Source organism: Euleptes europaea, chromosome 21, assembly GCF_029931775.1.
Source record: "Euleptes europaea isolate rEulEur1 chromosome 21, rEulEur1.hap1, whole genome shotgun sequence".
Lineage (NCBI taxonomy): Eukaryota > Metazoa > Chordata > Lepidosauria > Squamata > Sphaerodactylidae > Euleptes > Euleptes europaea.
In genome coordinates, this window is record NC_079332.1 from 7,339,041 (window position 1) to 7,356,411 (window position 17,371).

The 17,371-nt window shown below is 49.4% G+C and overlaps 1 protein-coding gene across 1 annotated transcript; it reads right to left on the reverse strand.

The window, feature by feature from the left end:
- Positions 1–760: 760 nt before the first annotated feature.
- On the reverse strand, positions 761–15,688 carry ROGDI (rogdi atypical leucine zipper). Its single transcript, XM_056866518.1, has 11 exons — positions 15,630–15,688; positions 11,069–11,140; positions 10,209–10,291; positions 9,250–9,304; positions 8,211–8,291; positions 6,731–6,826; positions 6,429–6,527; positions 3,750–3,863; positions 1,942–1,991; positions 1,687–1,813; positions 761–917 (listed from the first exon to the last, which is right to left on the reverse strand). The coding sequence occupies exons 1-11, from the start codon at positions 15,672–15,674 to the stop codon at positions 876–878; spliced, it is 864 nt and encodes a 287-aa protein (XP_056722496.1). The 5' UTR covers positions 15,675–15,688; the 3' UTR covers positions 761–875.
- Between the last annotated feature and the right edge of the window lie 1,683 nt (positions 15,689–17,371).

Below are 17,371 nucleotides of genomic sequence, written 5' to 3' on the forward strand. Positions count from 1 at the left end.
CCAGGTCTCCCACACCCTCGTCTGACATTCTATGCTAGCTCATTCCGAGCGCATGGTTTGGCTCCGGGGCTGAGAGAGCCATTCGCTCTCTCTCGCATGCACAGCAGCCAGGAGGATCTCAATGGAGGCCAGAGTACAAAGACTTCCCACCAGACATCGAGCGTGTTCAGGGACCTTTATTTCACAGCAAGCGATTAGTTCCAGGAATGACTCACGTGAGGTTTAGCAGCAAAAAAACCACCCTGCCACCTGCGCGATGCCGGTCCGGTGAGGGTTACGCTGGGCCTGGCAGGGGTGGTGGGACAGAGAAAAGACGGCTTTGTGGAAGACCAGACCAAAGGGAGAAAGCCCCTGCTTGCTCAAGGCAGGCCCTGGGCTACCGTGGGAAGAAACAGGGCCCTGTGCCTCTAGCGCCAAGTCATGCAGGGAACATGGGAGAGATGGAAGAGGCACACGTTTGTGTCAGGGGACCGAGCTGCAAGGGAGAGAGCCCCCAAAATCTATGACAAAGAATGGCCCTTGTGAGCGTCACCCAGCCCAGATGGCCCTTCCAGGAGCTCACGCCCCCTTCTGGGCCCTTCCCCGTATTGCTCAACATCACACCTTTCCTCCAGAAAAGTGGGACACGACACGCGCTTACTGGCTTATCCTTGTCCCCAGTCTTGACGCGCGTGCGGAAACAAACAGGTGTGATTCTAAAGTGCTAATAAATGGTGACACTCCACCCACAAAGACACGGACGCCGGCCCAGTAAGCCACCGCGGAGAGTTGCGACCTGACAACTCTTCCTTATGCACCGCTTATACCAGGGTTTCCTCCCCGGAAGGAAGGGGCTGAAACTTCAAAAGGAGGGGGGGCCGCCCTTTGAGGTGTGATCAGTACAGCTTGTAGTTCCAGTAGCCAGAGAACACAGCGATCTGGAAAAGAAAGAAAACAGGAAAGGCATCCGGAAGTCGGGTCGATCCTTGCTTGGCAGAGACTTGGGAATTGTTAACGCCGACGTTATGTACATGGGCAGGAGGGCGAGGAAGTCCCAATGGCGCTTTCCGGGCCTTTGCGTGCCTCCGTGCAAATCGCAGCCCCTTATGTTTACCCAAGGTACAGACAAATAAGTAACTAACAGCTGTTCTCTAGACAGAAAAAGAGGGCAGGCTATCCGGGGTCTCTGTTTTAAATATGCTTTATGTGTTTCGAGGAGGGGGGGACTCTACTTCATTACTCCAACATTTTCTACTGCAATGCACCCTACGTTCTCAAAACGTTGCACGTTCCTCCACATCCCAAGCATGCGATGAACAAGTGTAGCCGTGAAGAAGCCATCCCCCGGTTCAAATTTCACCTGTATCACGAACTCATTAAGTGGGCTCAGGTGAGCAGCCAGCAGCCTGGATTCCACGCAAAAGGACTCGGCCGGAAATCGAGTCTTTACCTACCGCTTTCTGTCCTCCAAAGTGGCTCACGGCATTTTAAACGCAACCATCCCTGCAGCGAGAAATCCTGCTTCTGCTTTCGCACAGCTCAGTGCTACGCATTTCCCCCCCCCCCCCGCCCCGCCCCATGCCTCTTCTGACTAGAAAACCTAAGCTTGAGCAGGCTCTTCAAAGGAACACTCGGCTGACAAACCACCGCCACCATCGGCAGCTTTCCTTGTAAGCCAAGGAAATGAGGCACGGCCGCTCTTCCCACCTTGTCCTTGAGCTGCTGGCAGAGCTGCAGAGACACTGTGAAGAAAACGAGGGCGTCGTTCAACCAGGGCACGACGCTCTCCACCTTATGGACGTGGCTGACTTCGTATCTTTGGTTGCCGAACTCGCTGCAGAGGTAGAGGGGGGGTCTGTGAGGAGGGGGAGCTGTGGCACCCCAGCCCACTGTTACCATGGGGACGCCCCCCCCCCCCAAACTCTAGCAAGCATCCAATGTCCCTCCAGGGATGGTACTTACAACATGGCCCCTGGGTTGTGCAAGATGGACCCACCAGCTGGTCTGAAGTTCTACAAAAAAGGGGGAGAAAATTATACTTCTTGGGACATCAAATGGGGGGGAAGAGGAGGAAAAAGGAGTAGAAGAGTTGGTTTTTATATGCTGATTTTCTCTATCTTTTAAGGAGAATCAAACCAGCTTACAATCGCCTTCCCTTCCCCTCCCCACAACAGTCACCTTGTGAGGTAGGTGAGGCTGAGAGAGCTCTGAAAGAACCGTAACTAGTCCAAGGTCACCCAGCTGGCTTCGTGTGGAGGAGTGGGGAATCAGACCCGGCTCTCCAGATTAGACTCCGCCGCTCATGTGGAGGAGTGGGGAATCAAACCTGGTTCTCCAGATTAGAGTCCACTGCTCTTAACCATTACACCACAGTGGAGCTTTAAGGGCAGCGTATCTAAGGGCACTTCAAACATTGTGTTCGGCGATGCTGATCAAACCTCTGCCCCCATGTTACATTGAGTGCGTACACGATCCATGTGCAACATACAGTTAATTTTTGGAACTACGTGTGTTCATTAATCCTCATGTTACATTCAAAACAGGCCGGGGATTGCGTCTGAGTAGACAATACTTTCTTTGATGGCCCAAGGGCATGATTCAGTATAAGGCAGCTTCATGTGTTCATGTGTTCAATAGCTTTGATTCTTGAAAAACCATACCCCAAAAACCTTGATGTTCTGTAAGGTGCTACTGGACTCGAGTCCAGCTGTTCCACTGCAGACCAACATGGCCACCCTTGGAAACTATCTCTCTCAAGAAGGTACCAACAGCCTTGCTGGATCAGACCAAGGTTGTTTTTTTTAAGGACACGTGTTTATCCCCAGCTTTTCCTAATCTTAACAGTTTTAACTATAACAGATGTTGAAGGCTGACTGTCTCATTACACCTCATAGAACCATATTGGAAGGGACCACTAGGGTCATCTAGTCCAACCCCCTGCACAATGCAGGAAATTCACAACTACCTCCATCCCCCCACACCCCCAGTGATCCCTACTCCATGCCCAGAAGATGGCCAAGATGCTTTCCCTCTCATCAGCTGCTTAAAGTCACAGAATCAGCATTGCTGACAGATGGCCATCTAGCCTCTGCTTAAAAACCTCCCAAGGAAGCCTGTTCCACCGAGGAACCGCTCTGTTAGAAAATTCTTCCTAATGTCTAGACGGAAACTCTTTTGATTTAATTTCAACCTGTTGGTTCTGGTCCGACCTTCTGGGGCCACAGAAAATAACTTGGCACCCTTCAAGAGATGACCAAAGGTGGTTTGCCATTGCCGGCCTCTGCATAGCAACCCTGGAGTTCCTTGGTGGTCTCCCATCCAAGTACTAACCAGGGTCGACCCTGCTTAGGATTACATTGCCAGCTCTTAGAATCATAGAGTCGGAAGGGACCACCAGGGTCATTTAGTCCAACCCCCTGCACAATGCACGAAATTCACAACTACCTTTCCCACACACTCCCAGTGACCCCTACACCATGCCCAGAAGATGGCCAAGAAGCCCTCCCTCTCGTGATCTGCCCGAGTCATGAAAGACGACTGTGCAACATGTTAGCCTTCAATGCAAACAACTAAGTAAAGCAACCGCAGACACTCAGCTAAAATCACCACGACGGAGGATCGACCGAGGGGAGCGAACGTCCTGGCATTCAAAATGCGAACAGCCTGGGTCAGCAGCCCTGCACTCAGCAGAGGACCCTCAGCTGTCCTGACAGCAGGATTTGGGCACAGTCCAGAGATGGAACCATGGCCCGGGAGGGAGCTAGACTCACCTTGGTGGAACTGGGCTGCAGGCCGTGCAGCTGATAAACAGTCAAGCAGAGCTTATTGAGGTTGATGTAGAAGTTCACCAGGATGTCTGGAGGCAGAGCAGGAGTGAACATTTTCTGCAGAGAGACCAAAGTATGGCTGTCAGAGGGGGCACTCTCTTCTTAAGCCTGTGGTGTACATTCCACGGAACACACATTAAACATTTGTGGGTGAGCCTCCTTCTAGCATAAGGATTCTTGCTCAAATAGGCCTTCTTAGGAGAGCCTGAGCAATTGTCAGGGGAGGAGAAAACTCCTCCTTGGTCTGTTGTCAATATGTATCTTGATGGGGGGGGGGCACACACGTATTGTGCAAGAACATGCTGATTTACCACTACACAGCCATAGCTATATGTGTGTGTGTGTTAAGTGCTGTCAAGTCGCTTCCGACTCATGGCGACCCTATGAATGAAAGTCCTCCAAAATGTCCTATCTTTGACAGCCTTGCTCAGATCTTGCAAATTTAAGGCTGTGGCTTCCTTTATTGAGTCAATCCATCTCTTACATGCCCATTTTGTCCAGATCAAGCAGATTCCCTAGCCCACGTTGTTTTAGCATATCCACAAAATAATACTAACCGAAATAAATATATCACTCCCTGGATAAAACAGCTAAAGCCACTTCCTGAGAAGCGGATACTCTGTTATTTGCTGTCAAGTAGATTGGTCAATTGAGTGAGAGATGTGGCAACTTTTCTTTTTACAGCGTCAAGGAAAAATTAAATTTCATTTCCCCTTTCTTAAAGTGTGAAACATTAGATGAATAGCCAATGGCTGTTAAATCTAGGGAAATGTAAGGAATCTGGGGAAGGGGGTAGAAAGAGGTTGATACTTTTATCTGTTTCTTTAAGAGCCCACCTTCTCACAGATACCCCAAGCAAATTAAAACTGCTACATGGGATCGAACCATCAACCCACCCAGCTCAGCACCTTCTTGGCAGGCAGTGACAAATGCTGAAATGACCAGCTGTCCTGGACCAAGAGATTTCAGGAGTTAAGCAGAACAAGCAATTCATGTGGACTGGTGATACTCACTTGGAGGCTCACGGAGGGGCCACACTGACCTCCATCTTTGGCATAAGGCCTGCACCTCGGGGGGGGGGGGCTTGCAGCTTGCCCCTTCCTCCGGTGGCTGTTTCAAGGTGGGAACCACCTGCAGACCACAAAGCTTATTTGCCTTAAACACGGGACAGGTGCCACACTGGAGAAGAGCCACTGGCGGCTCCTGAGCCACTGAGTGAGCATTGTTGAGCTGGACCGTAATACGAACGAGGCAGAGCCGCAGGATGGCCGTGTTGTGCGGCATGACGGGTTTCCTACTCCTACTGGCAAGTGCTTTGCTGGTCACAGGAAGTACTGTGGCTTCCTGCCATGACTCGAGTTTGTAGGCAAGCCAGAAGAGGTGCCTTTGGGCACTGGACCTGACCCCAGCCTACTGATGGTCAGCTTCTTGGGGGAGGGATCTCGGAAGGGCCTATGACCCTTCTTTGGCCACACTCCCGATGTCAAAACACACACACACATGCAAATACACAAACCCACTGGCACAAGCCACAGAACTAAACCCCATTCCTGTTGCACAACTTATAGCATCCTGTTGCGGCCAGCAGACACCCCACTGGGACCTCTTGTGAAATGGGCTGCGGTTTCCCCCACGCTTGCTTTTTAAAAGCAAGATTCTCCTTCGCATGACTGGTGTTTGAAAACGCTTAGGAAAATACTCACTGAAAACCCAGTTGCCACAAAGAGCTTTAGGCAGGGCATTCTGGAGCCCAGAGATGTAGACTACATCAGTGGAGGAGGATGGAGGCCCTCACGCTACCCTTCCAATCACCCCTTCTTCCTGTCCAACACCTGCTTTCTAAAGCCCTGGTTCCCCCCAATATCTTGAATTTTACATCAGTGCACAAATATACAAAACTAGGATTACTCCTACAACATAACTGGGATTTCCTCTGGCACAGAATTAAGAGGGTCTGGGGCAGTGTTGCACCTTTCCCTCTCCGAAAGGGTTGACAAAGACATTGAATCCCTTGTGCATGTCCTTTTCAATTGTTGCTTTTATGCTTGTAGCCGATCACAATTCATTGACCCACCGTTTGTAAACAGGGAATGGCCCTCTGGTGAAATAAGGACATTCTGCCCTGCGACGCAGAGTGGTAAGCTGCAGTACTGCAGTCCAAGCTCTGCTCACGACCTCAGTTTGATTCCCAACAGGAGTCAGTTTCAGGTAGCCGGCTCAAGGTTGACTCAGCCTTCCATCCTTCCGAGGTCGGTAAAATGAGTACCCAGCTTGCTGGGGTAAAGGGAAGATGACTGGGGAAGGCAATGGCAAACCACCCTGCAAACAAAGTCTGCCTAGTAAATGTTGGCATGTGACGTCACCCCATGAGTCAGGAATGCACAGGGGACCTTTACCTTTACATCTTATGACCACACAAACCCCCCAAATAATTGAATCAGTGGCAAGGTTCCTACAGTTAGCAATCAGGTATCGTGAATGGTGTGTAGCTTTCCTTAATGGCTGATTCGGGATGGTTTTATCCAATTTTATTTATTTGTACTCGTTTTTATCCAAATATATGTTCTTCCTTTTTATATGCCAACAAAAGGCTTGTGTTGTGTGTTGACATGGCTCAGTTACCGTGAGGCCACTGGAGGCGATTTCTGGTAGGGTCAAAGTAGCCGGAGTGGTGAGCCGATTACGAGCTCTTGTTAGCTGCAACATCACCGCATCCATCAGCTGGTAGGGAGAGAGAAACATAACACACACTTACAATTTTATTTGGGCTGGCCGCAAGATGTGGACAACAGCCCTGCTCATAGGATGTTACTCAAATGGCAAAATAATACTGTTTTAATTTTTTTAAATCCTGTCATTCCTCTAAATGGGCAGGGGGGAATGGGACTGAAAAGGATACAGCCAAGCCGGGTAAGCAGGCTCACCTTGAGGACCTCACATCCAGTCCGGAACTGGTAATTGGCGCCTCGGTTGGTAAGCAGGTAAATGGCTTGGTTAACGTGGTTCCTCGCATCCTGGATCTGGGAACGCACAAAGGGTAGGGCTTTAAGAGGGGAGGGCTTTAAGAGGGGAGTGGACATATTCATGAAGGAAAGGGGTATTCATGGCTATTAGTTAGAATGGATACTAGTCGTGCTGCATACCTATTCTCTCTAGTATCAGAGAAGCATGCCTATTATATTGGGTGTGGTGGAACACAGGCAGGATGGTGCTGCTGCAGTTGTCTTGTTTGTGGCTTCCTAGAGGCACCTGGTTGGCCACTGTGTGAACAGACTGCTGGACTTGATGGGCTTTGGTCTGATCCAGCAGGGCCTTTCTTATGTTCTTATGGTAGCCCCATCAGTGCGGCGGCACCGGAAGTCAGACCTGAAAGCGGGTCCAGCGTACTGAGCTAGAAACCACAAAATCCAGACTCTACGTATAACTGGATTCGATTTACCCAGGGTGCGTTCTCATGGTGCCTTAAAGCCTAACAAGGCTTCCTCCTAGTGTGAGCTCTCTCACAGGTTAGGGCCTACTTTGCCGAGTTGCTGCGGTGGGCCCTCACTTAGTCAGATGCTAGCCGTCTTTAATGCGCCACAAGACTCTTGTTCGGATTAGCATGACTACCCCCTCTGTAATTGCTAATGAGAAAAACAAACAAACAAACAAACAAACCAGCCTTTCCCTAAAAGCAATTTAGACTTGGATCTAGTCTTTTATCCGCCCCCCCACACACACCCATACTAAAGCACTAGAACAGCAAACATGTTTAAAATGGAAAGCTCATACCCTGCTAGAAATTTTGTTAGTCTTTAAAGTGCTACTGGACTCTTGCTCTTTGCTACTGCTAGTGACAGATTAATACGGTTACCCATCGTGATCTATTTTTAAAATGGAGGAGGGATATAGAGTTGGCATGAAGGTTAAGATCACCCATTTGGCTTCTAAAATTCATCAGGTGGTGCTCACACATTATCAAGCTCCCTGGTATCATGAGGGCTAGAAACATGGCCTTCTGTGTACCTTTCAATAAGGCCTCCCTCCTCAATGCCAGCTGATTCAGGCTAGTTGTTATGACCTTAGAAGGGAATAGGCTTGGATACAGTTGACTTTAGGCTGACCTACAAACAACTGAACTCATTCACTGTTTATGAAACAACAAACTAGGAAGTTTTCAGCAACTCTGCTACCAAGAGGCCCATGTAATTTCTTTGGAAGATGATCTGGAGCATCCTCGATCAAGCAGCCTCCACAATCCTCTATGGATTGCGCATGTTTTCTGATCCACCACCAAAGGCCTTTGTGGCTTTCGCAACCAAGAAGTAGCTTGGTCCCGCCTTCCCGTTTGAAGAAGGGTTTTGCACAGAGAATGCTGGAAGCGGGGGGTGGGGGGTGGGGCAGGGAGAGACAATGTCCCCTTACCTGCTGCAGTTTCCACTGCTTGTCATCCCGGAATGCAAAGTGTAGAAGCTGGTTATTCCTGGGCATTTTCAAGTTAATATCCTAAGAGAGGGAGGAAGGGAAGGAGGAAGCCACATTAGTTCGGAGCTTTCAGCTAACACTTGACTTGCAGAGTCAACTCAGACCTTTCCCTTCCTAATTTCTGATTACTGAACGCCTAAGATTGCTGAACTCAGCGTGGAGCACACAGTTCTCCTGTCCTCCTCTGGTTTGCTACTAAATGCTGACCCGGACCTGCTATTGGTTCCAGCTGCTTCGTGTAACTGAAGCAGCAGCGGACATTGACATCACCCAGGCTATCCTGTGCATCTTTATCCCACTCTTCCTTCCAGGAGTTTGGATGGGGTATATGATTCTCCCTTGCCCATTTTATCCTCACAATAACCTTCCTGTTCAGAAATTTGACAGCCTATGTGCCAAAGTACATGGGCAAATAAAAAAAACATGTCCCAAATTATTTAAAAAAAAATTTTTTTAATTCAATCCCCGGGTTTAGATGATACATACAAGCTCCTAATTTTAAGAGCATGAAGAATAAATTTAACTACAGAGAGTGTCGGTCCCTTGTTGCTTCCAGCCAAGAGAAATAAAAGGTGAAAATCATGCGAGTAGATAGGAAACTTAGCAACAAGAGGTGTTATAAAGCAAGCCCTTTGAGTGGAATATAAACCACAACTAAAGAAAAAACGAGTTAATGTCTGCTCTTGCGCATGGACAGGATCTCTGGGCTAGAGGGACTTCAGCTCAACAGCCTGCTGTTTCTGACAAAGGCACTGCATTTACCCAAGCTAAAAAGAAAACAACAACCTTATGAGGTAGGTTAGGATGGACCAAGGTCACCCAGTGAGAGACTGAGGGGAGCTGAGACCTCTGGGAGGGAGAATTACTTCCCGCCAAGCAAGAACGTCTAAGTCAATCAAGAGATTTTCAACCCTGCTATGTCCTGGAGGTGCATGCCCACTTCTCAGCACATCACACACACACCTGGACCAATACTCACAGCTTGGCACAGGGCATCTCCCTGAAGTGTCAGCACTCCCTTCACCTGGTCAGCGCTGAAATAAGAGAGCAGGGCTGTTAACAGGGCTAAAAATTAATCCCCAAGCTCTAAAGTCTCTGAGGATTTGTAACAGAGGCAAACACAAAAGGCTAAAAAAAACAGCTTAAGTGTCGGAACCATAAAGATCCAACTTCTACCACGGACGTCGGCACACAAGGAAGACCTTGTACTATGTCCCTGTAAGCTGCCAGCACATCTCAAACATTACCTTTGTCTAAGAAATAAATAAAAAAAAAACACGGCAAACCTGATTTTCAAGCCCCAGCTCTGTCTCTTATTTAGACAGGAATTTTTGTTGTTGTTTCCACAACAAGCACCTGACCCTTACTGACCTTGAGCAAGCTGTGGCTCTGGTGACGGAAGGCAGAGCCAAGTGCTTCAGCTCCCCTCAGCCTCACTCAATTCCCCAGTGGGGAGCTGGCCACTGCTTGAGGGGTTTCTCTGCAGCCCCTGCAATTCAACTTCCTCTGCAGGCAGGCCCAGGTCTGGATGCTGAATGCCGACCTGCTTCTTGGCCAGCCATGCCCCCACCCTGGCATGCGCAAAACACCAACACGCAGCGAGGACTTTAAAGAACACCGTCTCCTCCAAAGGCCCTTCTTTCTGATCTGCCAGGCTCCGTGTAAGGATGAGAAAAACACTGCCAGTTCAACTGTGTGACTCTGACGAAACTTAAATAGGCCTACAGAAGCTGATCCTCAAGGATGCAGCCGGGGAGCCAATTTCTGTATGAATTGCATGGAGCTGTGGCAAAGGGACTCACTTGGAATAGGAGCCTCGGATTCATGCCCTGCCCCACCCAGAGGCTCCCTGAATGGCCTCAGCTGTTCCTGCACAGCCCAGCTGGAGGCAGCTGCAAGGTGACAACGGTTACCATGCGCCAAACTCTCAGTACTTACCTTGCACTACCCAGGATAAAGTTCTCTTGCTTGATGGGTCCCTCTGAGCCACTCATAGGCAAAGCAAACCTGTGAGAAGCTTCCTGGGCCAGAAGGAAAGAGAGAGGAGGCAGGTCAGTGCCGGAGGGATGTGCTGACCCGAGCAACTTTAGGAATGTCACAAAAGTCCTGCTGGATCAGATCAGTGGTCCCTCTAGTCCAGCATCCTGTCTCACACAGCAGCCAACAGTTACTATGGAGGGCCAGCAAACAGGGCATGGAGGATGAGGCCTCCCCCTGACGTTGCTACTCTGAGGCTTTCTGCCTCTGGACGTGAAGGTTCCCTTCAGCCACCATGGCTATTAGCCACTGACAGCCCTAGCCTCTCTGAATTTGTCCGATCCATCTTGGCCATCTTCTGGGCATGGAGTGGGGGTCACTAGGAGTGTGCAGGGGAAGCAGTTGTGAATTTCCTGCATTGGGTAGGGGGTTGGACTAGATGACCCCTGGTGGTCCCTTCCAACTCTATGATTCTATTCTGTGATAAATCCGCCTTGAAAGCCATCTAATGATTGTGGCCATTACTACACCCCCTGGCAGTGAATTCCACATTTCAAGCACTTGCCCAACAAAGAATTACTTCCTATTGTCTGTCCTGAATCTATTGCCCATCAACTTCACTGGGTGCCCCCAAGTTCTAGCATTTTCGGAGAGGGAGGAAAACCAAACCCTCTCTGCACCGTGCATACATTTGCAAATCTATAAAATGTTAAGAACAGAGCAAGAAGATACACTTTCGATATTACAAGATTACATTCTGCCTGTTGCAAGGGGGGAAAAATATTTCTGAAGAAAGAACTTAAAAAAAGAAAGAAATCTACCTTCAGAATATCTTGCAGCTGCCGAAGGACAGCATGAACCTCCTCTCGTAAAAGCCACTTGAACTCCTCTTCCTGTGTGGAAAAACAAAACAAGAAATCATTGGCATGAAGTTATTTAATGCTTCATTTCATCCAAAAGCACCCTATCCTCCCCTTACATTGAACTGAATTTTATTTGTGGTCAAAGACCAATAAAGACACACTATATGTAACAATCTTACAACATTTCATATAAAATAGGATGTAAAAACTTATCAAAATTAAAATCAGATCACCGCATAGTAATTTAACAATTATCTTCCTCCTGTAAACAAAGCAGCCACCAGGTTTCTCTACTTCCAAAATCCAGTAGTTTAAGCTCAAACTTTATCTGCATCTTTGCTTCTTAATTTACCACGTACTGTAAGCTCCGCAACACAAAATTTGGCAACCTGTCTTGTGGTCCAAAGGTTTTCGTCCGCCAGTAGTTTTTCAAGTTTATATTTATCTGAATTACCAGATAGGTTTTCCAATAGTGGGGATAATATGGCAAGTCGCTGATTATAAATAGAGCATTTAAAGAAAACATGATCCCTAGTCTCGACTTCTCCATGTTCACATGGACAGATCCTCCTCGCAAGGGGAATCTTTATATCTACCTTCCAATACAGCAGATGGCAGTACATCACATCTAACCCCCCCCCCCTTACATTTTACACACAGAAATGTGTGGAAGGTGCGGGGTGGTGGTGGATCCCAACTAAGCTAGTAAAGAACGTTTAGATCCCCCGATGATCACATCCTTCCCCTCTTTTTGTGAGCATCTTGACCAGGCAGCAACAGCACCTTATACCCGATTGTACTCCGGCTACACGTCACAGATAAAGAGTTTTGCCTAGAAGCTGCATGGATGCACTCTTCCATTCTCATCCTGGTCAGCTCACAAGGAGGCTGCAGTTGCTGGGTAACAGCAAAGTGCTTCTTCCTCTCCCTTCCCCCCCTCCCCATCTCGCAAGCCCGCACTGAGCTAGCCAGGAAGGCACTGGGTGTTCTCTTTGTTTTCATGCATTTCTGCAATGAGAAAGGTAGAATACAGCACCTCCTAAATAGAAGGGTGTGTAGCTTGGGCCCGTCAAGGATGATGGAAGGGCAGCAAGATTTTGTTCCAGAGAGCACCGTCGACCTTCCTTTCTCCAGCTCTTATGAATGCACACAAAGCCTCTCAAAGGCACATGAACCCCGACAGGAGCAATGCTGCTGTAATAATTAATCTACACTTGTTTCCCTGAGGTCATCCATGTTCGCTTATCAGGAGAACAAAATGGGGGCAGGGGTCAGAACTTAACATCTACCGCCTACTTCTGTTTTCGATCACTTCGGGGTTCCCCCTTCAGACCAAAACAGCTGGTATGGCTTTCCCTTGCACCCTTCCTACCACATGACAGGCCTCTGCCTCCTGATATTTCCCACTTACAGAGCTGAGTGAAGCCTTCCTTAGCCACTAGCTGATATTGACATCACGCTCAGAGGGCCTTTCCTTGCACTAAGTGTGCACTGAGATTTCTCCGGGTGGGATTTCCCCACCTGGGCAGGAGCCGGCAGGATCTCCCACCTTCACATGAGCAAGAATGCAACATGGATCATCCCCAGTACATTTTGGGAAGGGGGGAGATGCATTTAAGACTGACGTGTTTGTTGCTGAAGACTAGAATACTCAAAGCACAGTTCTCTCTTAAGTCCCTCTCTTTCCATGCCTTAGAACACAAATCAGGATTTTTAAAGCAGTTGGTACAGTCGATAAATCACCTGGACAAACTGGTCATTTAATCTTCAAACTAAACAGGCATATTACCAAAGCCTCGAGAAAGGTGCCTTTCACGGACAGACAGAACCCGTAAGGTACCACTCAGCAGACACACAGGTAAATTATAGGCACAGGGTTGCACTGGAAATTTACTAGAGCCTTGACAACTTTCACATTGTTCGGAAGAAAGGCTGTTGTTATCAGAATAACATACCAGAGCCCAAACAGCCTAACGCAAATAAATAATGTGCACTCTAGAGCACTAACTGATGTTTGCTTGCACGGATGGATCAACAAAAGGCATCTGTTGATGAAGCTACTGCTTTGAGCATTACCAGCCTTGGCAAACAAGCAAAATTGTTTGGCCTTTGTTGGACTTTCATCTGGGCTTCTCAAAAAGAAAGGGGCAGGAGACTCCACGTACCCAGTACATCAGCCAATGATGGCCAGCCACACACATTTTTACAAGCCTGATCAGAAAGGGCTCCTCTATTCCAGATCTGTCAGGGTTAAAACAACAACACTGAAGCCTTGCTCATTTGCACAGTGCTGCTGCAGGGGTGGGGGGAGAACAAACAAATCAGCACATGGCTAAACAATACCTGCTAACGTTGACGTGCCCCAAAAGGAACTACTTCTTATGGGCATGGACACCGTGTTCGAGTGCATGCAATCATGGGATAAGGCAATTCCTTCAAGTAATTTGGTGTACAACATCCTTGGCCAATTCAGCCAAGGACTATTGTAACTATGCAGGCATTAGTGGCAGATGAGACCTGAATAAATGCGTAGGTTTTAAAACTGTCAGATCATAAACATGTATGAGATGCAGCAAAGTGCAATAGAGCTTCCTACAGTGGGGAGTTTAAGAAGCCTCAGGATCCTAACCCTCCAACTTTACAGGTAAAGACTACAGTACAGGTTCACCAAACCTGACAGTACTATCTTAGCTAGCTTGTGCAGCCAGGTGAGAGGCTCGCTGCAGACACACATGGATGAGGCAGATAAACACATTCCAGGGATTGCCGACTCCTAGGCAAACCAAGGGCCTTCCCCTGCAAGATCACCGTTTGAAGGGAAATGCTGGAGCATATCTCCTGATCTTAATTGCTGTCACAAGGCACAGAGGAGCAGGCTGGCTGCTGGAGGGACCGCTGCCGCTCCTTTGACAAAAACAGCAAGGTCCGCAAAGCTCAACAACATGGGTTTTTAGAACACGAAGGCTGGCCCTAGCAACGGCTCAGAAGCAAGAGGCTCTCCACCTCCAGAGGCAGTCTCCCTTTCCATTCCTTGGGAGTAGAAATCTAACACGGCAGTTAAAGGCTGGCTAGATCCTTCCCCCCGAGATTTCTTTAAAACAAACAAAAAACACAAAAAACCAAACCATAAAGACTACCCCACCTGCAGCAAGAAGTGGCAGTGTCTCTCTAATTCTAGTGGCATCACCCTCGTCCCTCACCAGAAAGGGACAAAGCCAACCATGCCACACACACCATGCTTATATGGAGGGAAATGGGAAGAAGCCATTGCTGGTGATGCCACACAGGCACTAATGACATAATTCAATCAACCTTCCAGACAAGAAGGCCCATCGCCACGCAACTGGAGAGGGGAATCCAATGCTGGTGTCAGACACAGCCCCCCTCCCCCAACAGGGCTCACTAGGAGAGAAAAGAATCCCATGCCAATGATGTCATTATCACAATTATGACATCATAAAACCAACCTCCCAGAAGACCTACTGTGGTTGAGGCAGAGCTGCCCATGTGAGATGGGGAAATTCCTGGAGATTTGGGGGGCTGTGTCTGGGGGGGGGGGAGGAGTTCAGCAGGGATTTTCTAACAGTCAGAGCTGTTCCTCAGTGGAACAGGCTTCCTCAGGAGGTGGTGAGCTCTCCCTTCCCTGGAGGTTTTTAAGCAGAGGTTAGATGGCCATCTGTCAGTAATGCTGATTCTGTGACCTTAGGCAGATGATGAGAGGGAGGACACCTTGGCCATCTTCTGGGCATGGGGCATGGGTCACTGGTGTGTGTGTGGGGGGGGAGTTGTGAATTCCCTGCATTATGCAGGGGGTTGGACTAGATGACCCTGGTGGTCCCTTCCAACTCTAGGATTCTATGTGACATCATAAAAGGCCCCAGGAAAGCTGATCCCTTAATGTTGCCAACCTCCAGGTAGGGCCTGGAGATCTCAAAGAATGACCACTCCTCTCCAGAAAAGCTCCCCTGGAGAATTGCGGCAGGGTATGCCCTGCTGAGGTCCCCTCAATCCACCCCTCCCCCAAATCTCCAGGAATTTCCCCATCCCGAAATAAATTCTGGGAGGCCTCCAGGTCCCTCTGGTCTCCTCGACACCCTCTCTACTACCGGCAGGTGGTTTCTGAGGAGGAGCCTGAGGAGGACGGGGTTTGGTGTGGGGCTTCAATGCCATAGAGCCCAATGGCCAAAGTGGCCATGTTTTCCAGGGGAGCTGATCCCTATCAGCTGGGGATCAGCTGTGACAGCGGGAGATCTCCAGCTAGCACCTGGAGGATGGCAACCCTACCTCCAGGCCCCACCTGGAGGTTGGCAGCCGCGCTTTGAAGGGTGTCCGTGACGTCACATTCTAAGGGGGGAAAGGGAGGGGAACGGTGACGTCACGGCCAGACACACACACACACAGACACCCCCCCCACCAGCCAGGCCCATCACTGCGCAGGCGCGTGTATGGGGGGGGCTGCCGTCACCGTCCCTTGCCCGGCTCCCCTCACGAGGAAAGGGCCCCGACGCCCCCCTCTCACCAGGACCGCGCGCTCCGCCGCGCTCGCCAGCGCCGCCATCCTCATCGTTGCCGCCTCCGCTGGTTCCCTCGCAGGCGCTACCTGGGGCGAGCGACGCTCCGAGGAGAGGCGGCCTGAGGAGAAGCCGTTTGCGCCCGGTCTCCGCCTCTCTCGCTTCTCATTGGACAGCCGCTTCGGGCGCGGGCGCTCTCATTGGTCGGGCGCCTTGACGCTCTCCGCGTCCCGCCCATCTCCAGGCCTCCTTCGAGGTCCCCCCTCCCGCTCCGGAGCTCCCATGTTTCCTGCCTAGCAACCAAGGAAGCGAGGAAGATGATTGGGTCGGGCTTCTTTCATCTTTTTTTTTTTTTGCGGCACAAAAGAGCACGTTCTCCAGGCGGTGGGAGGGGCTTGGTGGCGTCACAGACAGGCTTAGTTTAAAGCTGAGTTACGGCAAGGGTTCAATGTCAGTCCATTCACATTGTGAACACGTGAAGCTGCCTTTTGCTGAATCAGTTCCTTGGTCCATCACCGTCAGCGTTGTCTGCTCAGACCGGCAGCGGCTCTCAAGGGTCCCAGGCGGACCCTTTCACATCACCTCGATGCTGGGGATTGAACCTGGGACCTTCTGCGCGCCAAGCAGATGCTCTGCCACTGAGCCACAGCCCCTCGAGTAATTTTACACCAGTAATCCACTCTTAGCCCTGACCTGGATGGCCCAGGCTAGCCTGATCTCGTCAGATCTCAGAAGCTAAGCAGGGTCAGCCCTGGTTAGTATATGGATTGGAGACCACCAAGGAATACCAGGGTTGCGATGCAGAGGAAGGCACTGGCAAACCACCTCTGTTAGTCTCTTGCCATGAAAACCCCAAAAAGGGTTCGCTATAAGTCAGCTGCGACTTCACGGCACTTCACACACACAATCCACTCTTAAGGCACCATATTGAAGGGTAACTCCTGACAACTGACTTTAGCAAAATACCTTTTGTTTTAAAACTGCTGTTTTCCTCAAAGTCTAGAGTAGTGTGCATGACCTGGGAGGTCAGGCTGAGGTGACTGGCCCAAAGTCATCCAGGGTGGACTTTACAGGCAAGTGAATATTGGCACCTACATTAACTGGTACAGGACTGTTTGTTTCCAGTTTCCTTCTCTGTACAAGCTCCGGATGAAACCTGCTTCCTTACTTGCTTTCCTCTGGGCATGACAGAAATCCTAAAAACTTGCTAAGGTTCAAGAGCGCCACCTAGAGCATCTGGACCCCTAGATTCCACTAGAATGAGCTATTCACTTCCCTTCCACATTCGACCATCCAGGGCCGACTTAATCCCTTTTTCACCAAGGATGATCCAGTTTGGACCAGACTTTCACAGCCGTTAGCAGATGCTTGGGGGATGAGGGACTCTATTGTATGTGGCTCTGGTGGGCAAAAGTAGCCTCTGGCATCGAAGATGAGGATTTACATGGGATTGGAGAAATCCGCTTGTCATTTAGCATAAATATCTGGACATTTGGGATTTTCCCTTGGCTTCAGTTTTCAGTCTTCAGTGAAAACTAGGTCCACAGGAAGCTGGGTAGGGGTTAAGGACCACAAGGAACTCTGAACATGCTCTGAGGAACCAGCTACAGCATAATTAACATATTTAACTTAGTTCAACCATATTACTTTTCATTTTATTATCTCTGTGTTGTTGTTGCTGGGTGCTTTCCCCTGCATTTTGTTTTGCCCTTTTCCACCCGTTTGAATCCAATCACCCTTTCCTCCCCCC